Here is a 27312-nt window from a genome sequence, read left to right on the forward strand (position 1 = left end):
CCTAGAGTACAGCTTCATCAGTAATAATAATATTTGTGCTGCATAATTTGGAAAACACTTTGTTACTGCAGCAGAAAACAATAATATAGAAGAGTTTGCACGTACGTGTACGTGGCAAATAATAAGTCATTATCCTTTGTCATTTGTTTACTATTCATAATTTGGTCAAAGCTTTTTATCTACATTGTTAGGCAAATCAGATATGCCAAGTTATGGTTCATAGTTTAGAGCACAGAAAAGTGCATCCATAGTTTCATCCTATGGGGACTGGACAGCTGACTCAGCACTAAGAGTGTTTGCTGTTCTTGCAGGAGACCCAGATTCAGCTCCCAGCATTTACGTGGCATCTTGGATTCTCTCTTTTGGCCTCCAAAGGCACCAGACATGCGTGTGGTACACATACATAGTGGAACTAAACACTAAAAAGATAAAAATAAATTAAAATCTTATTACAAAGGGTCCGTAGGAGTCAATGAAAAGACTCAACCAGTAATGGCGCCTGGGGAGACTGACAAGCTTCTGGTTAGGAAATATGGTTCTAAGAGGCAAAGAACGGAAGAGAACTATTTTAATGTTTATTTTTAACTTTACATTTAATTATTTATATGTATATGTGAGTGTATGTGCGTGGGGATGTGTACCATGACAAGCTTTTGGAGGTCAGAAGACAACCTTTAGGATTTGGTTCTCTGCTTCCACAAAATGGCTTTAATTCGTGGAGCTGCTTTCTATGTGTGGAAGCTTGTCTCAGCTCAGGCTAGACAGGACCAGCAGAAATGTCCCCAACTCCAGGCTTCAGCCTCCGTACAGTGCCTTACAGGAGCCGGGTGTCAGCAGCACACAGAAACGGACTGGGGACTGATAAACTACTCACTGAAAGATGGAGCCTCGGATTCTAGCTAACCCAGGATGTCCAGGAAAACATAGCATCAGTGCTCAAATCAGGCTGGGCATCCCTGGAATACATAGATTTTAAAAATAGCAGGACAGAATTATGAGAGAGCGTGCTTAAACTTCGTGGAAAGAACTGTAATTCAATATGGAAAGGAAATAAATGATTCCGAATTCATCGTGACGTTGTTATAATTATTTCAAGTATTAAAATAACAGGTTTGGCTTTCACTCCATCAGAGATCTTACACTAGTGTCTTCTCCACATCTTCTTCTCATTTATGAGGCAGCTCTCCCCACCCCATAACAGAAATGTGTTTCTCGTACCCTGACCTAATGACTTTGAACAGAAGTCACTTATGTTGTCATGGCAGTGAGCACCTGAGCTGTCAAGGTGTCATCTCTTGTTCTGCCCAACCCCACAATGCAGAGCCCCACAGCAAACCTTTGCCGAGAATTTAAAAGAAATGTGTTGTGTTTTCAGCTTTATGCAGGAGAATGTTGCTATTGATTGGGCACTCAGAGAGGTAGTCCAATAGTAATACTACTGGGGACATCAGACCAATCTAACCCTAAACTACCGATAATTTCTTCAAATAAAATGTTTGCTAATGTGCAAAGATGATGTCAGTTCTGAGTTATCTTATGACTCGAAACTAAGAAATTGAGAAGGCCAAGATTATTTGAAACTCTTTAAGTCTCTTAAACATAGATCCATCCCCTCTGTTCACTTGTTAGACTTTCCTCAGATGGCGAGCTTCTGAAAGGTTAGTTGCGGTGTTGGCAGAGTAGGTTAGCTCTTCTGTGGTAAACTGGCTGCAGATTTAGGTGACTTCTTACCACCTGTGTTCTGTAGCCCTGTCTGATATTCATAGCTCCTCCCACATGGGTGCCATCCTCAATTTAATTATCATCTTCGTGCCTCCCTTCCAACCTCATTTATAAAAATCATAATAAGACCATGCATAATACCCGTGTCCCCAAAGCACACTCCCAGCTCCTCTTCATAAATGAATGCAGTGCCATTTATCATTAAATCTCTTTAGCCAATTTAATTCCCTAGAAAAATGTTAATATTGAATCCACTTTGAGCTAAGTTTTAATTAAGATTTCCTAAGACATTTTGTGTAAGTGATTTACTATAATCAAAGCTGATATTTCCTCCTCAGTCCCCGCCCTCTAATGCTCTAATTTTATCCTCACACCGAAGATCACGACTTTGGATGACAAGACCAGGTCTCTCCAAATACACATCGTTCATTTGACTGCTTCTACAAATAGCTCCCTTCTCCTTTGCCTACGTAAGTCCCAGAATCATTTCAGGAAATATCTTCCCTGTGGCAGGCACATCTGTCTACCTAAAATACCAATCTCTGGATGAAGCATCCTTAATGCCAGTCTCTAACTTTCCTTTTGTCTTCGCTATTTTTGTTGCTGCTATTTCTGTGCCCATCACCACTCCAAGTGCAGTGAATAATTAAAAACACAATGAGAGGGCTGGCAAGATGGGTGGACCAGTGTGGGTCAAGGCACTTTCAGTCAAGCCTGACAGCCTGGATTTTATCCTGGAACCCATGAGATAGAAGGAGAAAATGAATTACTGAAAGTTGTCCTCTAATCTACACACTACACACACACACACACACCCCACGGTTATAAAATAGATTTTTATGTGTATAAGTGTTTTCCTTTCATGCTGTATGTCCATCATTTATATGCCTAGTACATGCAACAGATCCCTGGCGGTAGAATTATAGGAATTATAGCTGGTGGTTCTCCAACACGTGGGTGCTGTGACTTGAACCCAGGTCTTCTGGAATAATGGCAACTGCTCTTAAGCACTGAGCCTTCTCTCCAGTCCCTTATAAAATAGAATCAGAATTACAACATGTGCCACGGGTCTCCTTAGGCAGCTGTAAATGGGCATGCAAAGAATTTGTTTGCATTTCCTGGTGCTATTAAACGGGGGTCGTCTGTTAACACTGCCTCCCAGGGGCCTGCATTGGAAGTCTCAAGGCAAATGCACAACATGCACATTTTCTCAAACAATATGCACCAGAGGTCACCAAAGTCCCCAAAGAACTTTGAAGATCTGGGACTTCAGAGTGACAGGTATTAACAGAGCACGAGAAAAAGGGACCAGAGAAGAGGCACAAGGGCTGGCTGGTCGAAGGAATGTGCTGTCCATGTCCAAAAGACAAATCTGTTGTTCTTCCCAGGTAAAAGGAGGTCATATTCTATTCCCTTCATAGACTGCCCTAGGTGAATACAGGATTGTTTGAAAGCCTATGAACTGCATATTAGTAACATCTCCTGCCAGGGTTATCCCTTCTCTCTTTTGTAAATGTACATCTGTCAAGAAGTAGAGACACCTTGTTTAATATAATAAACAACTATTGCTTTATGGGATTAAAAATGGTCATTCTCCTCTTGTAAGCAATAAGCACCAGTTGTCTGCAAGTGATTTTGAATTCGTGCATATTATAGTTTGCTTGTGTGCCACTATCTCTGTAGCTCTGAAAACAATTCTCTTTTCTTACAAGAAAATGGTTTTTGTAGTGTGTGCTTTATCAGTCCTTCATAAGCCAGTGGGAAGAGGTTATGAGGCAGGAGACACGGGATGGGAAAACCAATCAGCAGGAGCACAGTGGAAACAAAGAAGACTTTGCCCTTTTATTTTGTCCTGGTCTCAGACCGTAGCGATAAGTGTTCATGTGTAAAGAACGAGAGATAAGATAAAAGAATAACTTCTTAAATTTTATGTTAAGGCTTTCTTCCCTTTATCCTTTTATTAAATTAGAATAAAGACAGTCTTCAATATTTAAAAACTGTTCTGAACACGGTCCCAAGGGACAAAACAACAATCCTGGTTCCCACAGTGACTTGGTGTCACAGCAAAACACAGAAGCAGTGGATACATTTGCACACCAAACGCACTCTATAGCATCTTCAGCTTTGAAATCAGCTCCTTGTGTTTGGGGAAGCGGCACAGCAGTGAGAGGCTGAATCCTAACCGGATTTGTGGTGTGCTTTTTCGATCCCAGCTGACGGCAGTAGACGCTGATGAAGGCTCTAATGGGGAGATCTCTTATGAAATTCTGGTGGGCGCCCAGGGAGACTTCGTCATCAACAGGACCACGGGGCTGGTGAGCATTGCACCAGGAGTGGAGCTGATCGTGGGCCGGACTTACGCACTGACAGTGCAGGCCTCGGACAACGCCCCACCTGCAGAGAGAAGGTGACTCCCACTAGGTCCCATAGTCTTTAGAAAAAATATTATATTTGTTCACTATCAATATTAAAAGGGGCTACAATAAAAAGGCCACCGTTTGTTATTTTCAACTAAACTTTCATAAAAGGCCTTTATATTCTTCAGTTTATTTTATAATATTTATTTTTCTCAGTTGAAGACATTGTTGTACTGAATAATTGTGGCCTGATTTACATGTGTTGATATGTTATAGTTACTATGATGTAAGAGTTTTAAATCACCCCATGGATTGCGTTGTTGCTCCCTTCTTTGCGAGTAATAGGCTCACCTCCAGTGAGCAATCAGGACATCACTCACAAATGGGATTATTGAAGTGTTGACTTTGCATGTATGCTGTTTTCTAACTATGCTCTCATGTTTTTAATATACTTTATATATGAGGAACTGTAATACAGTAACATTCATGATGAAAGCCAATTATTATAGCAATGTAATAGGACAACATTGCCAGCATCACATACTTACACTTGGGAGTCCTTTTTAAATAAAAGGGCTGGAGAGATGACTTGACAGTTAAGAGCACTGCCTGCTCTTCCAAAGGTCCTGAGTTCAATTCCCAGCAACCACACAGTGGCTCACAACCATCTGTAATGAGATTTGGTGCCTTCGTGAGGATGACCTGTCAATCATCCTCATCAACTTAGACTGTGAAACCCAATATGGACAAGTTCAACAGAACCGCCATATATAGGCTGCCCATTAAAAAATAAAAACACCACCAGACAGCTGTTACATGAATGTGAGGATGTAAGGGAGGATGTATTATATGGGCAGCCAGGGGTATAGGGAGAATGACTGATTGATTGTCAAAACAGAAAAGAGAGGGAGAAGCCGACTTCACTGTGCTGCTCAGAATAATACGCAATTTAAAACTTAGCAATTCTTTATTCCAGTTTTTCTTTTATTACCTTGGAACCACAGTTGACCATGATCAACTGAAAATGCAGAGAGCAAACCTCAGAGTGGGGTTCCTACTATACTTAATGAGCAATAGCAGGGGATTCTCAGCTTGTTCCTCTCCTATGTGCAGATTGCTCAACTCTTCCCGAGCAAGCTAGTTCAGTAAAAGGATTTTACTCAAGTAAAGTGGCATTCAAGCAAAGTGTCATCTTCAGAAGGGAGTGTCTGTCTTATCGATGACAACAGTCTCCTTTTTATGTTTTCAAATGGGTTGGATGCTAAGAGTGCCATATAATCTGTCATAAGACATAAGACATCCCATGGAAACCAGCACCACTGTATCACCAACATACTCTTCAGGCATCACTTGGGGCAGCAGAGAATAAAATCCACACATGCCTCTCTACCTGTGGGAATGATGTAATGCTTGCTGCTGGGTAATGATATCCACTGTTTCTGTAGGGGATTTAAGCCTTCAAATCGAGTTGGTAAGTGAGCTAAGGACTTGGAAGGCTTTGCTCTCAGTGTTTCCTTTGAAAGGAAGATGATATTTGAAAGTTACCAGTATAAGAGTATGACCACCAGCCACAGCGGAATATACATGTCGTTAAGTAATAACAGTGAAACACTTGGCAGCAAAAATCAGAAATGGAGGCATTCTCCGTAACATTATTTTTTTCAGTTTGGCAACTCGAATTTGTACATTTAATTGGAATGGAATCTCATGCCCCGTATAAAATGACTTCAGGTTTCTGTTGCCCCAGCCCTAGCGAAGTGTCCAGAAGTTCAGAGTGACAGCAGTAGAAATTCTTCGCTGGGTTCTTACATGTTGTCTTTTTAATTTTATTTTTTGTTACAGGGTTTTGATAAGAGCAAAATTGCAGATACAAATTAAAGGATTAAAAAAAGTCCTAAGATTAAAGCATCATTTACTCTAGTAGTGTCTGTTAGTTAATATATTTATTTAGTTTAATGAAGTTGAGTAAATATTATTAAATCCTGGAATGAATTATTACTACCAGCAGATATGAAAACAGTTCTAATCCCAAGAGCTCCTCATAAAAATGACCATAAAATGATTGAAACATGATATGGTACCCTCTTATATTCATATTTTTTGTCATGGAATCCAACTTAGTACTTAATTAACCCATGGCTAAATAATGTTCTCCAGCCAGAAATTTTTCCACTGTGAATATATGTTCCTTAAAATAATTGTACATAGTAATAAAGACATGACAAAGAATCTTCTGTTTTGGAAAGAAAAAATTACCGAGTTCCCAAAATTCCTTGTCTTCTGGGGGAAACACTGGAAATGAAGGTAAGGCAAAGAAGGTCTTGCTGGGGCTATAGACATAGGTGCAGAAATGATGGGAAATGTCAGGGAGGAAACAAGGGCAAAGACATATGCGGGGAAGGCAGGACATCATGAGGAAACTTGGAACATTTGGCCGTGTCAGTGGCCTGCTTTCAATGTATTGCCTGTCCCTCCATTGAGATGAAGTTCAGACTTGACGGTACTGAATGACCATACACTCCAGTGTCAGCAACTTCTCTCTCAGATTGTACAACGTTTATCGTTTTCTGTTATTCCTCTGGCTGCATGAATGTTCCCTCTGTCTGGGAAGCCTTGTGTGGTGCCTCTGAAAACTCTGCTCCCATCTTCTGATAAGTGTTCTCTTGTGTTGGACAGAAATAGGAAGTTTATGCTTCTGGAGATGTCTGTATTTTCTGCCAAGATAGCAAAATAGAACCCAAAAGCAGTGAACTATAAATATAGATTTTGTAGCAAGTTGCTAATGGGGAGGGGATAAAGGAAAACCCACTGTGACTTCTCTGTTTAAAATCTTGCAAAGAAAGTAATATAAATACCAGTCATCTTTATCATAGAAACAAGTAGCCATATATAATTGCATAAGCACAACTGTGTAAATTATTATCATAGTGATACAAAGTTAGGCTAGTTTATCTTTTTAAATTATGATGTTTCCTAAGTCAAAGTGCATTAGGTTCATCTTTCTGGCTTTGCTTTATTAATATTTTATTTGTCTCTTACCACAAACATATACACTTCATCATGGATGAAGTTTCAGTTATGGCATAACTAATTAAATACTGGAATTTCATAGTCTGAATCCAAGACTTCAAATTCTTTAGGGTTTGGAATAAGACATCATCATTTGTAACAAACCAAGGACCTTTCATATTCACAACCAGCCGATAAATAAAGAAAACCTCTCCAATATACTTTATAAAATATGTTCTTATGAGACCAAAGGAATTCAAGAGCTTTTTTATTTTATCTTTAGTTGTTAATGAGCTTAGTAACTTTAATTCAGTCACTTGTTCTGCAATTATTTAAAATTATAAACTAAGCTAGTCAAATTCGGTGATTCAACTTGACTTTTTAAGTCATAAAACTGCCTTAGAAATTCATTACCTCTTTTGTTCTGCTTTGACCTTTTAGTCAACAGAATAAGAATAATAAGGCCCCATGATTTTCATTTTTTTTGAAATGGAAACTTATTTGCATCATACTTGCCCTATTACCAAAATAAAATATGGATAGAAAGAAGCTTGGTTTTAGGCATTTAGGGCTGGCTATAAATGTGAATATGAAATACTCACATAAAATGTTATTATTTACCTAGCAACTGCCCTGTTTTACTGTGTGCTTAAACTGTGCTGTTGAATGATTGCTGTTTATTACAGCATTAAGTCATCGTTTTACTGTTAATGCTATAGGCATTCAATTTTAGGCATGCTTCCTATGACACTGTGCTGACATCAGGGATAAAGAGGAGATCTCATTTTTAAAAGCAGTAACCCTCAAAAAGACTGGTACTTATTAAACACGCCACAGCAGAGTGCCAGGATAGGATGGATGAAAGAGGTGCGGGCTGAAATATGATCTTCCCAAAACAAGCCTAAGAGATAAATCCCGAAGAGGTGTTGTGAGCATGACTAGCAATCCAAATCCCTGAATTATAGATAGAAAGGTCCGGAGAAAGAAAAGGGGAAGAGACAGTCATGTTGGACCAGAGTTGTCCTCCGTCTCTGCCCAAGGTCACATGGGGGGGGGGCAATAATAACCCAGTAAAGCATTATCTAGCTACAAAATCTGACAATGGGTCTGGGGATGGTGGTTTATAAACACAATCCCAGCATGCTAGAGGTTGAGACTCACATTAACTCAAGGCCAACAAAGACGAACATTCTGGGCCAATCTGGGTGAAGTAGTCAGATTAGTTCTCTAAAACAAATAATAACAGCTACCCTGTCTCAAAAAACAAACAAAACCAACAACAGCTACCAATTTTTCAGACTCGCCTTGATTCCTGCACTCAGGAGGCAAAGGCAGGCAAACCTCTCAGTTTGAGGTCAGCCTAGTCAACAGAGCTAGTTCCAGGATAGCCAGGGCAACATAGAGAAACCCTGTCTTAAAAACAAAAACAATAAAACAAAACAAACAAACAAAAACCCAAACAAATAAACAACAGGAAAGAAAATCTGTAGCCATCTGTTATTTGGCTTTTGTAGGAGTACTTACTTACAGGCTTGTGAATAATGATTTGTTATTACTTTAACTCAGTGATTCTCAACCTACCTAATGCTGTGACCCTTTAATACAGTTCCTCGTGTTGTGCTGACCCCTAACCGTAAAATCATTTTCATTGCTACTTCATAACTGTAATTTTGCTACTGTTGTGAATCATAATCTATTTGTGGTTCTAGAGTTTGCCAAAGGGGTCGTGACCCACAAGCTGAGACCTCCTGCTTTAGTTCATCTTAATGTACCCTTAAAGGCTACATTTTAATTATTGATTCTTTTATTTATATCTCCAGCTGAATTTATCTCGATAAGAAAAAATTTACTCATTTTTGTGAGGGCATTTTCACAAAATATAAGACAGAGATAATGACTTCAGACACTTGAACTGATTGTAAAACTCTGACGTATTTTAACTTAAAATGAGTTTACTTTGGAACCGTAGCGCAATAAATAGAAGTAATAAATGTGTTAAAGTGACCCCAGTTTAATAGAAATCCTTAACAGCGCATGTGATCTGTCTGCACAGAACTCGGCAACTCGTACCATGCGCGCTGTGGATGGACAAGCTGCCAGTCAGCTCTCATTGCTTGCGGTCTGCACTGACAACATTTGAGAAGAAAAGCAAAACAGATTGGTTAATCCCAGAAAAAATGTGTCATTGGAGTACGTTATTAAGGGTTTTTGTTTGGTTGGTTGGTTGGTTTTACTGTTTTAAAAAAATAAGAAAATTCTAGTCCCCAAACCGGAATTACCACTAAAGCATTTTAAATTTAAATTTAAAAATATAATTTAAAAAATAGTGCATGAAACCTACATTTCAGGAAGCAGAGTATGTTCCTATAAAATACTGCATGCATTTCTTGGTAAAGGACTAGATCTGTAAATCCCTGTGTTCCACTTATCTATTTTGTCAGTATTTCTCTGTATAAAGCCATATCAGCCTCAGAAACCTTGATTCTTCAACTTCCATTGTCTAAAATCCAGTGTTCAAAGATGCTAAAAGAATCGATGTGAAAATAGCAAAAATTTTACTCACAATAATGAAGGAACTTCATTCCCTTCATGAAAATTCTCCCTCATTATGGGCTTTAACTAAAGGTAATTTTCAGTTTTTCATTTTATCTTCAAGAATTTAAAACATTTCCAGGTTTATTACCATGAATTCACCTATTCACCCGATTTGACATTCAACCAAAAAAAAAAAAAAATTCACAGTAAATGATTGATGTTAGATGTTCAAGACAATACTAATAAAATACAGCCCCTTGTTTCTTTCTTTGTTCTCTCTCTCTCTCTCTCTGTGTGTGTGTGTGTGTGTGTGTAAGGGTGTACGCACATAGACAAGTGTGTTCATATGTGTTGCTATGTGTTGAATTACTCAATACGCTTTCATCTGGTTTAATTGGAAGAGAACCTGAAGGACAAGTTTTAATGCCAAGTGTTTACACAAAGATTTTGTTTGTTTGTTTGCGTTGCTATTAAAAATAGGATTAAAAATAGGACATCAGCTGAGGCAAGTCAATTTGTTAGGTCTCTTTTGCAGCCACTATTTTTAACTTACACTCTTCATCTAAGTAGTAGGAACAGGTACCGAAGGCAAATCTTTTTTCTTTTACTACACTAATTTCACAAAGGCACTATATTTTGGCGGGTAACTTTTACTGTTTTATTCTTTTATGATTTTACTGCTTTCTATAAAAGTTGAAATTTCTTGTCCTATAAACACAGCAGACAAAACCTGCCCTCAAAGTTTAGGTGTAGCGGGGGTCATTAAAGGCCCTGTTCCCTTTTCTCTGGCAGGCACTCCATCTGCACGGTGTACATCGAGGTGCTGCCTCCCAACAACCAGAGCCCTCCCCGCTTCCCGCAGCTGATGTACAGCCTGGAAGTCAGCGAAGCCATGAGGATCGGCGCTGTTTTATTAAATCTACAGGTGTGCCTAGGATACGAATATGTGTGTTGCTGTGTGCAATATGCCCAATGCCCCGTGTGATAACCTGTGAGTGTATATGACGCGGGGTGGAAGCCCTTGCACACCTACTTATGTTCTGGTGAATGACATTTCTCGCGGAGGAGGAAGGGCCAGAGGCAAGTAACAAGAGGATGTGGGGAATGATGGTCCGCAAATGATTTGTTTCACAGTTTGCACAGTTGAAAACCTCACACAGACTGGCAGGGATGGGTTGCGATGCTCACGGGAGAAAATGAAGGGATAGGCAGTGTGTGTTTGAGTAGCTAGTACTTTGCAGCTGAGGAGTACAGCTGACCATCGTCCTGGATTCCCCAGGTGGGTTTATTTTGGCTGCGGTGTCATACCGGGGGGAGCAATCTTATACTCAGGCTTATGGCGGCATTCAGAGTCTGAGGCAAACTTCGTTTTGGCCCTATGGCCACAGATCTGATTTGATGACTGTATTTCAGTGTGCTCATTTATATGAAAAGGATGCTTTGAGATGATGCTTCTATGTCCAGCTCAAGGTTCCTAGCAGAGAATATTCTTGTGAAAGAATAGCTTAGTTTTCAGTATTGGCATGTCACTGACCAAGGCATACTGAACCACTGCAGGTAAATCTTTGACTGAATAGGGAGCTTCATGATGTCAATAATTATCTCCGGGGTTTAAACAATCATGGCTATGGTATCAGAAAGGACTATATGAAGAGGAGTTGGTGTATAATGAAGGGGACTCAAGAGAAGGAAAAAGGTGAAATATCACTTTTTCTCTCATAGGCAAACCAGATATAAATGTACATTCCTACACCTCTGTCTTTGTGTGACATTAAAGTAGAAGGTGTTTAGTGAAGGGTAAAAAAAGGGTCAATCTGAGCAAAGTACAGTTAGGTGGTTAGGTGTGTGTATTTGTGTTAGTGTGTGTACATGTGTGTATATGTCTGTATGTGTATGTGTTTGCATGTGTGAGTGTGTTAGTGTGTTTATGTTTGTGTGTATGTGTCAATGTGTGTATGAATGTGTATGTGTCAACACGTGTCTGTGTAAGTATATGCGTGTGTATGTGTGGTGTCTATGTTTGTGTATCTCTGCATTTATGTATGTGTATATGTTTGTATGTTGTGTTGAAAATGTCATAATATACATTACAATTTTAATGCCCACAAATATTAATAATTTTCCTTAAAAAGATGAAAAATAATCATATTAATTTACCTGTTCATAGGACAGACATTATCTGTCTTTGTGCTGTTTGGAAATGGTCCAGTTTATGATATAAGTATTCAGGATGCTGCACTTTATGTTAAGAGACATTTATTAAAATAATATGCTGAGGAGAATCCCAGCCTCAACTTGTACTCTTGACTACGGTGACACGGGAAACAGCTAGGTTTTGCTCAAAGTCTTTATGTCCTTATGCCCTCTGACCTCCACACTTTCAGTGGCAGGGTCATCCTATAGCTACTCAGATGCCAGAATTTTGTTGGCATTCCCAAACATGTCTGGAGTTTTCCTTTAATATCTATTTTACTGCTTTTCTTCATCAAGTCTGAAGTTTCGTTTTTTATTATTTAATTATTAATAGAATGTGTAATAAAATTACTCACAAGTAAAAGTATCAGTAATAATAAAATGCCAAGAATATTAATAGGTGAATTAAAGAAGATACAGCATTTTTTCAGCTAGACCAAACACCTATCCATATTATTATAAAGATATAGAATGAGACATAAAATGTTAATTTACATTCTCTGAAATGAAATAATGAAAACAAAATTTACATCCATGAGGAATTATTTAGCAAAACAAAAGGAAATGGAAAACATAATAAATATTAAATTTTTAATGTTCGGGTTAAGAAATTATCCATAGTTTATAATGAAATCTTCCCTAACAATGTTTCCTTTTGTAATATAACTTGTATGAGATAAGTCATAACTTTGACTAATAAAGTAGCCTAGTTTTAATGTCAATAAATCTGAGGAAGATCTAGAAACTTTATTATAGAAGAATAACACTAACTGGACATCCAAGATGAATTGAGTTTGCCTTTCTCATATCTCACATTTCTTTGGCACAAAGTCTGGAAAAAAATACTTGCAATGACATTTCAATTCTCCTTTGTGTTGCTGGAAGAAGCAAAAGAAAGAACACAATTGTGGTGGCAGACTGGATAAGAAGGAGCAAGAGTGTCACCATCAAGGGTTTTTCGTAGACTACCAACCTCTTTTGTTCATAATCCATTGAGACACAGTTTAAACTCGTGACCTCTAAGTTGAAAAGTATCCATCAAATTCCTCCTCCAACATCTTGCAAGACGAGGCACAATGGTGCCTGCAGCTCTGTGTCCTTACCCTTTCTTCATAGGTGGCAATGCCACACAACATAAAAAGACAAGGAAAAGCCTGGGGTGGTAAGGGATTTGCTTCAGGAGAGGAGAATCTCTTTTACCTAAAATCTAGGGACATCAATGATCCTTGTTCCAGACCATGCCTATTTTTCAGTTTGTCCTTTTCATTCTGCCTAAGGGTGTTTTGGAAGCTTGTAGTTTCCTCTTGGTGCGCATATTAATTTGACTGTAGGGATGGGATGCCAGAGAAGAAAACCGCCCTCAGACCTCTGGTTTCTCACTTTCTGATGCTCATTGGGGTTAGCATGGGGTAGGTAGGATTTTCTTCCTTCCAGAGTTGCTATGTGGACTTGAAGCATGTTTTCCATTCATCTTTATCCATATTTAAAGTCTTTAACAATAGTTTCAAGATGCTGTGAAATTTAGCCCACATGCCTGGAGGCAGTATTATTTTTAGTCTTGAAGAAAACGTCCTGCTGCCTTGACCTCACTACAGAATTGATTCTTTCCCATAACAGTTTGAATTAAACACAAGCTGTCCTATATGCGCCCCGCTGCAGCTCAGAGCCCGTCAGAGGTGCTAATTTGTTTTGCTGACATTTGAAATGCTCTAGAAGTTTCAGGTCCTTGCTCTCTTCTTTCATTTTCTCCCCTTTTGTTTGATAAATATTCCTTACACAATAGAATGTACTTTTGCCCAAAGGTGACACTTGAGTTTATGATTCATGAACACTGTGCACCAGGTGCAGGTGTGCACCGGATAACTGACAGTATTGTGCAGATGCTTTTCTTTAATATTTTCTCTTCTCTGAGCATTTGAATGTATTACTGTACTGATTAAAGCTGAAGATTAGGTTTGAAGATGTCATTTCTCCATAAATGACAGGTGCCATTTATCCCAGTTGGAATGCTACCATGATACCCCTGTATGTGTAGAGAGGGAAGCTCACTGATTTTACTTTGTTTTCAATTTGTGTGTTAGAAAAATCATTTGTGCATCTTCGTTAGCACTAAATTTCAGATTTGGAATGACTCATCATTAGCATTGTCTCAAAAGAATGTCAGGAGTAAAGAAGATGCAACTGATATATGCTAAATACTGATACTGGTCACCTAATTCCAAGCATAAATTTTAGTTTATATAAAGAATGGACAGATGGTAGGACGATGATAGACATAGAAAGATGACAAATAGATGGATATGTAGATGATAGAAAAATAAGAGAGATGGGTGTAGGTAGATAGATGAATTGACTGATAGACTGATTGAGTATAGGTAAATAGATAGTTTAGATGATAGGTGGATGAGAGACAAATGATAAATGAATAAATTGATAGGTAAAAAAAGAGGTAGATGGATACATAGATGACAGATACATGATTGATAGGTGATTGATAAATGGTTGATAGATAGGTGATAGATGACCGATAGATGAGAGATGATGATGATATGGTTGATAACTGGTGATATATATATATGATATATGATAGATAAAATGAAAGATAGATTAGATAGATAATAGATAGATAGATAGATAGATAGATAGATAGATAGATAGATAGATAGATAGATAGATAGATAGATGTTTCAAGGAGAGAGCTGCTTGTTTGTCCCAGCCACTGGGCTAACTTAGCCCCAAACTAACCACACAGAAATTGTATTAATTAAATCACTGCTTAGCCCATTAACTCTGGCTCCTTATTGGCTAATTCTTACATCTTAATTTAACCTATTTCTGTTAATCTGTATATCACCATGAGGTCATGGCCTACCAGCAAAATTTCAGCATGTCTACCTCCGGCCGCAGATCCATGGCATCTCTGACTCTGCCCTTCTTTCTCCCAGCATTCATTTCTGTCTCCCTGCCTACCTAAGTTCTGCCCTATCAACAGGCCAAGGCAGTTTCTTTATTTGTTAACCAAGAAAAGCAACATACAGACAGAAGGACCTCCCACATCAGATAGATAGATGGATGATATAGTTGTGAGAGAAAGGGAGGAACGAGAGAAGCATGAAGGGGAGACAGAGGAGGGAAAGTAGGAGAGTGAGACTGTTTCATAATATTAGTTGCTGCTTCTTACAAAAAGTAACAGATCCATAGTGAAACTTTTCTTTCCTAAGTAGATGATCTGGTATGTACAAGTTTCAAAAGAAATATTTTGATGTTTTTCATACTATGGGATATCAATTACCCAAGAAAATATTTCATCTCCAAGTAGTAAAGTTATATGACAACCACACTTTCATTTATTCTTATCATGGTTTCTTCCCTGCCCCATCTCTTCTTAGAATGATCCCAACTCCCCACCCCACTAACCCCATGTCTTCTTTCTTTCTCTCTTAAGAAAACAAACAGGCAAATAAAATAAACAAACCAGAATAAAAGAAAAATGAAAGCAAAGAGAAAGCACAAGAAACACACATAAGAGAAAAAGAAATCAAGAACCATAATACAAGCAAGAGATCACCAATAAGACAAAAACATGCCCCAACGTGAAGCAACATGAGAGAAAAAATATACTTGAAAATATCATTGAGTTTGTGTTGGTCATCTACTGCTGGGCCTGTGACCTACACTCCATTGTGGTTTATATACCCAGTGATACTTTGTTAGGGAAAACCAACACTTCCTTTGCAAGCATATGTTCATTAGAGAGAGCTTCTGGATTAGAGATGGGAGTTCATGTCTACTTCCCTCTCATCACTAGGACTCCATCTGCCTTGGACTTGTGAAGGCCCTGTGCTTGTTGTCATGGTTTCTGTGCGTTCATATGCACATTAGTCCTGTTGTGTCTGGAAGACACTGAATCCTTGGAGTCAGCCATCCCCTCTGGCTCTTGTAATCTTTCTGCTTCTTCTTCCACATAACTCCCTGGGCCCTGAGGTTAGAGTTTAATGAAAATATCCCATTTAGGACTGAGTGTTCCAAGGTTGCTCACTCTCTGCACATTGTCCACTTATGGGTCTCTTGTATTAATTCCATCTCCAGTAGAGGAAGCCTCTCCAATGACGACTGAGAGAGACCCTGGTCTATGGATATAGAAGAACATCATTAGGAGTCATTTTATTGCTGTGCATCTTTAGCAGAACCATAGTATCTGAAATAAAACACATTTTTAGATATCTTCTATTCATATGCTCTTCCTTCTTCCCAGTGATAACTTAGTCCCACATAATAAATGTTCCTTAGACAACACAGTGAGCTCACAGACATGAACTCTGACATGCCAGGGAGGTTGCAGGAACAAAGCTGAATTTAGCATGTCTAAAACAACAGCTTTTTCCTATCTAATTGCTCCTGACTCTTTTTCCTCAAGCTGTGAACTTTCTACTTATTTTTAATGAGATAAAATTATTTTATCCTTATTTCTGCTTCTGATTTACAATTTAACAACAGGCGCTTCCATAGAAACAGGTGAAAAAAATTTTCACTCGAAGAGGACTAGTAGTTTAGAAAAACTCACTGTTATCGAGTAATAAAGCCATGTTCTCGAGTCCTTTTGTAAAATAATTAAGGATTGAAAAATTAATTAAGATAAAAGTTTCTTCCCTTCTCTCCCTTACTTCATACTTGGCTTTTTCTTCCTCCCTCTTCTTCCACCCCCACTTGAGGATCTTACATTGCAGAAAAAATACCTCAAACTTGCCTTATATACTAGCTTCAAATTCATCATCTTCCCAGATGCAGGGATTACAGATGTGCATTGAGCCCAGCACTTACAGCCGTGTTTTCTGATACCACTACGCATAGAAGAGCAGTCCCATGTCTTCTTGCACAGGTCAATGTAGATGTCAATTGTAGTTAGAATCGAGCCCAACAATAAAAATTCATTGGGAAAGGGGGGAAGTTTACGTTGGCGTTTGTCCTGTGTCATCTTCTCATCAAACACATAAAGGATGACTCTCGTAGTCGCTTGCCCGACAGCTCATACTTGCTCATCTCTTTTCCATATGCTGCATTTCTTCCTCTGAATCAGCGAATGCTCCACATTCCCACCTTAGCTGTTCCCTCCACATCTCAACTGGTTCAAGACTTTTGTGACAAAGGATGAATTTAATTGAATTACTAGCAAAATCTACATTTCAAAGTTGTTTTGGGGGGTCAGAGAGATAGCTTAATCTGCAAGTACTTGCCTGTCAAGCAGAAGGACCCAAATTTAATCCTCATATTAAAATAAAGGGCCAGCATGGTTGTACACATTGTTTATCCCAGAGCTTGGGAAGTAGATATGTGAGAATCTGTGAGTCTTGTTGACCAACCTGTACTATCTGTTCAGTGATATTCAAGCCAGTGAGGAATACTGTTTTTTTAAAGGTGAGCGGTATCTTCAGTATGATATCCAGGTTGTCCTCTGCCTTCTGCATGCAATCACACACATGTACACATACATGCACATCCAAACATCAAGCTACTTTGAAGAATCAATAAAAAAAACTCCTATTAAAAGACTTCAAATGTTACTAAGCATGACTCTCAGTTTCTTATCACACCTTGATTCATCATAGACACATTGCAGAACAGCAATGGCAATGGACCATCCAGCAGTAGAGACTAGCAACTTAATTTGCAAGGCCCAGTACAAATGACAAGTCACTGCCCCTTCTAAGTGTCTCAGCCTTGATAGTGACCCATGCTGCTGTTTTCTGTGTCTATCTACTGTAGACCATGCTACATGATCCAGAATCATCCATTCTCAGCAACTGAAGGATATCTTTCTTGACCTAATTCACTTTATCAGTATTCAAATTGGCCTACATAGCTTGCAATTAAAAGCAACAGAAAAAAATCACACTCCATGAGCAGCTCTCTTAATTCTACGTTTCTGTTAAATGTGCAAACTGTCTTAGATTTGGTCCTCAAAATGACCTGACAATTTGGTTTTCTCCTTCCTTTCATTCTTGTGGACACTGTGTTATTCAGAACTTTGATCACAATAATTCATTTAAATGACTCATTTTACAGTCTCCACGCCCATTCCATTCTCAAACATATCCTTCTTCATACCATATCTATTGGCAAGCAATGTCAAAAGCGATCATCTTCTCTCTGTGTTAAAATATATTTGGAGCCTGGAGAGAGAGTGCAGTGGTTAAGAACACTGGTTGCTCTACTAGAGGACACAGGTTCAATCCCAATACCCACACGGCAGCTCACAACCATTTATAATCCCAGCAACTGGGGAAATGACTCCTGACTTAGCTTTCATCATGACCAGGCATCGTGTATAAACATATACACAAACAGAACTCTCATACACATAAAAAATTAAAAAGCAAACAATGCTGCTATGAACATAGTTGAGCATATACTTTTGTTGTATGTTTGGGCATCTCTTGGGTATATTCCCAATAGTGGTATTGCTGGGTCAAGAGGTAGGTTGAACCCGACTTTCCTGAGAAACCGCCACACTGCTTTCCAAAGTGGTTGCACAAGTTTGCATTCCCACCAGCAATGGATGAGAGTGCCCCTTTCTCCACAACCTCTCCAGCAGAGGCTATCATTGGTGTTTTTGATTTTAGCCATTCTGACCGGTGTAAGATGGTATCTTAATGTTGTCTTGATTTGCATTTCCCTGATTGCTAAGGAAGTTGAGCATGATCTTAAGTGACTTTTGGCCATTTGAACTTCTTCTGTTGAAAAGTCTCTGTTCAGCTCAGTGCCCCATTTTATAATTGGATTGAATTGCCAGAACCTGGAAACAACCTAGATGTCCTTCAATGGAAGAATGGATGAAGAAAGTATGGAATATATACATATTAGAGTACTACTCAGCAGTAAAAAAACAATGACTTCTTGAATTTTGCATACAAATGGACGGAAATTGAAAACACTATCCTGAGTGAGGTAAGCCAGACCCAAAAAGAGGAACATGGGATGTACTCACTCATATTTGGTTTCTAGCCATAAATAAAGGACATTGAGACTATAATTCGTGACTCTAGAGAAGCTAAATAAGAAGGTGAACCCAAAGAAAAACATATAAGCATCCCCCTGAATATTAACCTTCATCAGGCGATGAAAGAAGACAGAGACAGAGACCAACATTGGAGCACTGGACTGAAGTCTCACGATCCAAAGGAGGAGCAGAAGGAGAGTGAGCACGAGCAAGGAACTCAGGACGGCGAGGGGTGCACCCACACACTGAGGCAATGGGGATGATCTATCGGGAACTCACCAAGGCCAGCTGGCCGGGGACTGAAAAAGCATGGGACAAAACCGGTCTCGCTGAACATAATGGACAATGAGGACTACTGAGAACTGAAGAACAATGGCAATGGGTTCTTGATCCTATTGCATGTAATGGCTTTGTGGGAGCCCAGGTAGTTTGGATGCTCACCTTAATAGACCTGGATGGAGGTGGGTGGTCCTTGGACCTCCCACAGGGCAGAGAAACCTGCTTGCTCTTTGGGCTGAGGAGGAAGGAAGACTTGATTGGGGGAGGGGGAGGGAACGGGAGGTGGTGGCGGGGAAGAGGCAGAAATCTTTAATAATTAAATTAATTAATTAATAAAAAAAAAGAAAAAAAAAGTATTTGCAAATATTTTCTCCAATTAGCAGCTTATTTTTCATTCTCCTTAACAGCTTCAAATAAAGATAAAATGATTTTGATTTCATTTAAATGCATTTAATCAAGTTTTTTCCTTTAACAACTACTTAGAATCTGTCTATATATTCTGCCTAATGTCAAGTTTATTTTCTTGCTGTCAGTAAACAATCTTGGGTCCTAGACCTTGCATAATTATAAAACTTTGATTTTCAGAGAACCCCTGTATGTTCTTAAAAATGCTTTGGCCGCATAGCATAATGCTTTGATTTTCTATGTAAAATACAAAATTATACTTCTTATACATGCAAAAATAAAGCTTTCAGAGATTTTACTGTGAAAAAAAAAATTAAAAAGCATTTAGTTGGTTTCCAGCATACCATTCTCCAGGGGTGCTTTTACTTCATTCCTTCTTTAACTCTACTTTGATAGTTCTTTCTCATTTTCTTGAATTTAAAAAATGAAAATGGGGTCTGGAGAGATGCCTCTGTAGTTAGGATCACTTACCAGTTTTGCAGTGGGTCTGGGTTTGGTTCCCAGCACCTAGATTGGAGGCTAACAACTGCCAGTTCCAGGGGATACTATGCCACGTTATCACATCCACAGGCACCTACACGTGTGTCATACATATAAACTCACACCTGCATACACATGCATACATAAATAAATCCTTTTAAAAATTTTTTGAAATGCCTCTAGGCTAGATTTTCAAGCTTCTTTTTCTGTTTGCATTCATTGTCAAAGTCCATTTGATGTTATCAGTTTATCTGTTATGTGTTCAAATTTTCTAATTCATTCCTCCAGTTCAGGGGTCAAATATGGCCTGATGTCTGGGTATAAGATCACTGCTTCCCTCCAAATATTAAGTAAGCATTTATTTGAATTGGCTTTTTAGCAAAGCCAGCCAAGAGATATAGGATCACTGGAATGATGTGTATCATAAAGGCCTTTCAAAAAAACCTATGGGGGAGTCTAAACACACACATATGCACACACATGCACACATGCACGCACTAACACATTTGATGTGTGTGAGTGTTTGCTTGTATGTTTTTCTGTGCATTGAGTACATGCTGGTGTCCATGGAGGGCAGAAGAGGGGTCAGGTTCCTGGAACTAGAATTACAGACAGTTGTGAGCTGTCATGTTTGTGCTGGGAATTGAATCTAGATCCTCTGAAAGATCAGTCAGTGCTGTTAACTACGAAGCATCTCTCCTGACCCTCAGGAGGAACCATTTTGACAATCTTTTGGGAGAGAGGGAGAGAGATGCAGAAGTATCAGGATGTGGGAGATGGTGAGAGTCTTCTCTCTGTCAGTTCTGTTTAGCAGACTCTGCTGAAGCCAGAGCTCGAGGTGGTAGCTGCAAGTTGAAAGGATTGGACAGGAAAAGGAGTGCAGCTTGACCTTAAGTAAGTCAACTCCCTTTGGAAGATTTAATTCCTGAACAGAGCAACAGTTAAAGCCATTCAGCCGGCAGCATTTCAACACACACGGGGAACACTGCTCTGTTCTTCAAAGCGGTTGTGGGAAGCCATCACGGTACTGTCACAGAGTCTGAATTAATTTACTTTGGACTGAGAGCTTGATGCTAACTCCCCTGTCCCAAGGAAAGCATGATCCTTCTGCGTTTACCCCACTCTCTAAAGAACATCTTCACTTTGCAATTCTCAGACCTTCTCTAAAGTCACCCCTGAACTTCACTTTCTTTGTAGCTCTCACTGCCAGTCAGTCAACCAAATTGGTTGTTCCCAAGATAACTTACTGTTTCCCTGCACCACCCCCACAGCCCCACTGCCATCCACTGACCTTACCAGCTGTTGTCTCTTGTCTGCTTGGTTTTTGATTGACTCTAAAATACTAAAATTACCCTGCTAACACTCAGTTTCTTAAGGAGTCAGAATTAAGTCTTTTAGTACATGTTATTAGGAACAGAAGCATCTTTTTAAGAAGCCCCGATGCTCTAAACACAGAAAATCCAGTCCTATTCTACATTGCTTCATTAAATTTTGATCTCAGAAAATCCTTTAGAAAAAAAATACACACTTGGAAACATTTTTTTACAATTAAAAATAACATCAGTCCTCCCAAGTAGCCTTATCCCTGGTGTAAAAGTGAGTTAAGCACTCTTGAATAGAACCATAAAGTTATCATTAAGATTTTAGCTTAAAAAGAACTTAAATGAGCCCCGATGCTGCCACTGCCAAGATTAACACCAAACAGAGTATTAAATTCTTGTTTAATAGCTGCTCACTTCAAAAGTTTACTAAGAGTAGATCAGCACTGTAAGAAAGTCTGATGGCTCTGAATATAAAGAATTAATGTCGAGTGACAGCATTACTATCTTAATAACACTGGCAAAATACATGTTTAGTTTTTATGGAGGAAAGTCATAAAAATGTAAAATAATCTCTACATATAGACCAGTCTTAAAATTATTTTAAATTTATATTTTAAGTTAGCCCAACCAAAAGTACTTTATTTTTTTGGAGGATTTAACAAAAACATGCTTTAACAATTCAATCATCCTCTAATGCCACACACTATTCCATCATGTTTGCAAACACTTTAAGCAGACATGTTCCATCCCATGCAGAGTAGTCTAAGTCATCCCCTGAATGTGACATTATTGTATCTCCTGCAGTTTTCCTGAAAATGGAAATTAACATAAAGATTTTGGGGAAACTATCTATCATTTTATATATTTCAAAGTCTTAAGAAAAATGCCATATTGCATATTAAGAATATATTTTAGTTTCTCCTGAAAGAGAAACTCATGATAATAATCCCATACAAGGGTATTTTGTGTGCATCTCTTTGAGATATTTTGATCCACATGAGGCATTAACATCTTCACAGAGCCATAGAGTTTAAAAATGTGGTTTTATATGCTGTGGAGTAACTTTAGGACAGATGAGAGCCTTGAAGTCCACAGTGTCCCAGCCCTTCCAACAAGACCGTATGCAGCAGGGACAGGAGGGAGTGATGGCTGGAATTAAGTGAGATCATGATTCTGTTCTCTCTCCGCTCTCTGGTATCTCTGTATTTTTTGTTGCCATGGCTACAAGACCACACTTTCTCTAGGTAGCCACATCCTCGACTGTGTGATGAAGATGGTCATGGCAGGCAGAGAAAGAATCCCTGTGTTCTGATACAGTATCATCTTTAAACAGACATTGTAGGTGATCCTAAGTGTTCCTGTGTTCCTGATACAGTATCATCTTTAAACAGACATTATAGGCGATCCTAAGTGGCTTGCATAGAGCAGTGGCACTATGCCTTGAAAAAAAGACACATTGGATTTATTTTCCTTCTATGTTGAGTGTCTTCCACAGGCTTTGTCATGTCCACTTTGAAAGCATGGCACTTCCCAGTTTTCTGGGAATATTCCTTGGTCTATCTTTGTGCATTCTTCTTTCTTTTATTTTTATTCATTTTACATACCAACCACAGTTCCCCAGTGATTTTTAACTGAGTTCTATCTGTAAATGAAAGTGAGAGATTCTGTTTGCTTTATGACAGGAGACTGGTGTATGAGCCACAGGGGAAAAAATGTGCGTTGTCTAATGGACATGGCATAAGGACTTTTGTTGTTTAGTTACCCTGGTTTGGCTTGTTTTTATATTTTTATATTAAACATCGTTAAACCATTCTGCTCTTTTAAAGTTAAGTGAAAACAGTACTAATTTGAGTTCTGTGTTGAAATAGAATATTTGCAGAGGTAACTACTTATAGCTGAGATTTCTGTGAATTTTTTCAATCCCACCTTTTATAACTTGGAAATAAGAATCTTGCTGTGTTGTGTTCTGTTTCGTTTTTTAAATAATGCTTACAGTGTGTTTGAATGTCTTGAAGCCGTTTATGGCTTCACATACTGCCAGCTTTTGTTGAGGAAAGCTTAAATATGCAAATGCCATTGTTTCGAAAGAAACAAAAAACGGTGTTCCTGAGAAACACTTGACAAGCCGCGAGCGCGAGTTGGTTTTCTAGTGAAATTGATGTGAGCTCCATCGATCTGGAAAAAGAGTCTGGGGTGTTCCCGCTCTCACCTCCTAGGACTGCAGCTGAGAAAACAATTTTTAAAGAAATCAGTGGTTATTTACATTGGAAGGTTTTAATTTACTCAAGAAACCTGAAGAATTCAATTACATGCCTCTTATGCTTAGTGCAAATATAGTTTTAAGATCCAAGATTCACAAAATCCAATCATTCAAAAAATTGTACAACTAAATATCTTTTCCTCCTTCTGCTTCCCCTCTCGTACACATGACCCCTCACACACATGGCCCCTCACACATATGAACCCCTCACACACATGGCCCGTCACATACAGTCCATTTGCACACATGACCTACTCACACACATGACCCATTTGCACACAACATCACGCACTCCAGAGAAGTAGCAGACTTTTTTTTTAAGTGCTGCAGCTTAAGAATACAAACTGGAGAGAGGGAAACAGAATTATCTAGCAATAAAAATTGACTCAGCTCTTCAATAGAGCTGGTCCCTCCCTTCCTCCAAACTAAAAGTAGTTCATTTTGATTTGGGTAATCAAATGGGTAGAAAGCACAGCACACTTGATTGCCACACTTGATTGTCCCTGATTGAATACTGCTGAGTGATTTGGACCCAAAAGCCGCCCGCGTGAGGCAGGACGGAAAAATGCAAAGAATGGGACCAAATGCAGCCGGCTAAAAGTCACCCGGAAGTTTACACGTTCTCTACCTTCTTTCTTTATGTTTGCCCTTTAAAATATGTCATGTATTCACAAACCCAGTCATCTACACCTTATTTATATGATACATAGATTTTAAACATATTTCTTATTTTCTTCTCCCTTTTCTCAACTGGCTACCCACCTTTTCCTTACCTCTTGCTTTCCACGTTTTGCGCTATAGAGTCACATGGGATTGCATAAGGCATATATATGAGGGTGGAGTGTGATAGCTCAACACTTGTGTGCGATGCGTGCTGGTGAAATAAATTTTACTGCTTCTCTTTCCACTAATTGCTATCCCATCCTTGCGCTTATAATGCCTGAGCACCAGATCATAAGCTCTTCACACAAACGTAGAGGACCTCACTGTGCACAGAATTCTAGACTCCTCCTCCTATCTCACTGTATTTTGGATCCCCTTATCCCACACGCCCTGTCTCCTCCCTGTAGTAATATCCATTTCACCCAGATCAACATTCAGCTTCCGCATTTGAGAATTTGGCATTTCTCTTTGACTAACTTTATCGTAGCCCCTCCTCCTGTCACAAGTTACTAATTGTCATTCTTACTAGACTGAGCAATATCAGGTACATCCACCACTCTCTTCATCTCTTCATCCATGAACACCGAAGTTCATGCTTTGGCTGCCAGGAATAACACTGTAACAAACATGGGGATGTGGGTCTCGCTTCCATGTGCTGATTACATTTTTCCTTTTTATACCCCAAATTCCTACTGTAGAGCAAAGTCAGTTGTCTGAGGACTCTACACATTTCTCTCGGTGGATGGGCTGATTTTTAGGCACAGCACTAGCCTGTGAGTGCCCTTCACTCGAGCTGACGGCCAGCATTTCCTTTTATTTTCAAACTTAAATCCTGAATGTGACAAGAGTGGGCCTGTGATTTTTTTTATTTCTTTTATGACTCCTGAGTCAGCTCCTGTTCGTATATCAGTTGATATTTTCTCTGGGTTTGCCTGGTGAGAAATGTCCATTCACATCATTTGCCCAATTTTGATCAAATCAGAAGTGTTTGATGTGGTTCAAGTTCCTTCCCCACCCTCTATGTGACTTCTCCTTCATGCAGGTAGATGGCAACACCTTCTCTCATTCATGACGGACTTTATGGAAAAGCCTCTGAGGTCGATGGACTCATACTTGTCCATTTTGCTTTTGTGTTTGTGTCTTTGATATATTATCACCTGTCTTTATTACCTATACTGACTTTCTGGGAAGTGTGCCCATGTTTTTGGCTAGTCACTTTATAGTCTCAAATGTGACATCTGGGTCTTTAAGCCACATTGGATTCCTGTGGGTGTTTGTGTCAGATTTCATTCCTCTGCATATTAAAATTCAGTTTTCCCAGTGCCGTTTATTGCAGTGGTTCCTCCTGGAGCTCTTTTTTTGGCAACCTTATAAAGAAGCTCTTGGCTGTAGATGTGCGGGCTTGTTTTTGTGTTCTTGGTGCTGTGCCACTGGTCCCCTTGTCAGTTATTAACCTCGCTAAAATGCCGTCTCTCTGATTCCATCAGAGCCCTGTATCATAACACCAAGGTGTTGTGTTAACGCTCGATCTGTTCTTGGAAGACTCCGTTGGCTTTTTGAAACCTTTGAGACTCCCATATTAATTTAAAATAGCCTTTTTTATTTCTGTGATGAATACCATAAATATTTTAATGGGAATTGCAATTGAATATGCAAATCACCCTGGATAAAATAACAAAATAGAGCCGGGCGGTGGTGGCGCACGCCTTTAATCCCAGCACTCGGGAGGCAGAGGCAGGTGGATCTCTGTGAGTTCGAGGCCAGCCTGGTCTACATCCAGGACAGGCTCCAAAGCCACAGAGAAACCCTGTCTCGACAAACCAAAAAAAAAAAAAAAAAAAAAAATAGCTGTAATTTTTTCTAAAATAGCCAAAAAAGATGTGTGTGTATGTGAGTTTGTGTGGTGTGTGTGTGTGTGTGTGTGTGTGTGTGTGTGTGATCTTGTCTGTTTTATCATAGAGAGAGCATCAGCATTCTTGGATAAATTGATTATGGTGGACTTACCATAACCATTATGAATGGGATACTCCCTTTCTAAAGTCAATGTTAGCTTGTGAAAGTGATCCTAAAGATTGCATCAGTCTATCACATACAATAATATTTTGGCAGTGCCCTTCTATTTTCTATATTTAGAATCATTGCGTCTGCAATAGGAATAATTTGACTTCCCACTGCCTTTATTCTTTCTCATCAATAATGGCACTAAGAAAACATGAAGCATGTTGTTTAGAGTGGACACTATGTTCTTCTCAACCATACAAGAAGCGCGTTCAGCTTTGATTCATTCAGTGTGATACTGGTGATGAATTTTTTTATACACAGTATGAATTGTATTTTATGTGTGTTACATATATACATGATTTGTTCAGAGTTTTATCATGAAAATGTTGGATCTTATTGAATGTTTTTCTTGTATCTATTGATATGAGCATACCATTTTGCTATTGAATTGCTAAGATGTGTAACATTTATCAGTTTGTTATAAATCTCAACTTGAGGCTTTGAGCTAAATCTACTGTATCTTGATAAATTGCCTTTTTCGTGTGCTCTTAAATTGTCTTTTTCATTTCCCTTAGGATTTCTTTGTAAATATTTTTTGATAACTTTTGGTTCTGTGTCCATTAAGTTTCTGTTTTCTTAAATATTTATTCATTTATTTACTTATTTGTTGTGTTTCTGATATTATTTGGTGTTTTCAAGGTAAAGTCTACTTCAAAATGAGTGTTAAAGAATGCTCCCCCTTTTGTTTTATTTTGTTTTGTTGTTGCTTTTAAATGTTAAGAAAAACAGTGTAGGGTGTTTTGTTGGTGTTTGCCTTCAATAAAGGTCAGCTATGAGCTCCTGGTTTTCTCTCTGATGAGAAAATTCTTGTTTCTGATTCAATCTTGTGTTCTGTGGTTGAAGTTTTCAGGTTGTCTCTTTGTGTTGGTTATCTGTACACCGGAATTTATCACACATTGCTTTTCCAGGGAGTTGTTCTTTACATTTCCTGTGATACTTTGTATCAGTGACTTTCATGTGTTTGGATGTTTGACACCTTTTGTTTTTCATTACTCATTTTATCCCATTATAGCCAGAGATGATGTCTGA

At 38.8% G+C, this 27312-nt stretch overlaps 1 protein-coding gene across 1 annotated transcript in view; it reads left to right on the forward strand.

Annotated features, from left to right (window-relative positions):
- Pcdh15 (protocadherin related 15) overlaps positions 1–27312 on the forward strand; it is a 1187935-nt gene that overhangs the window by 953814 nt on the left and 206809 nt on the right. Inside the window, exons 18-19 of the mRNA XM_057794363.1 lie at positions 3936–4129; positions 10416–10548. Coding sequence (XP_057650346.1) covers positions 3936–4129; positions 10416–10548 — 327 coding nt within the window. The remainder of the gene's footprint in view (positions 1–3935; positions 4130–10415; positions 10549–27312) is intronic.

This window comes from Chionomys nivalis, chromosome 19 (assembly GCF_950005125.1).
Source record: "Chionomys nivalis chromosome 19, mChiNiv1.1, whole genome shotgun sequence".
Lineage (NCBI taxonomy): Eukaryota > Metazoa > Chordata > Mammalia > Rodentia > Cricetidae > Chionomys > Chionomys nivalis.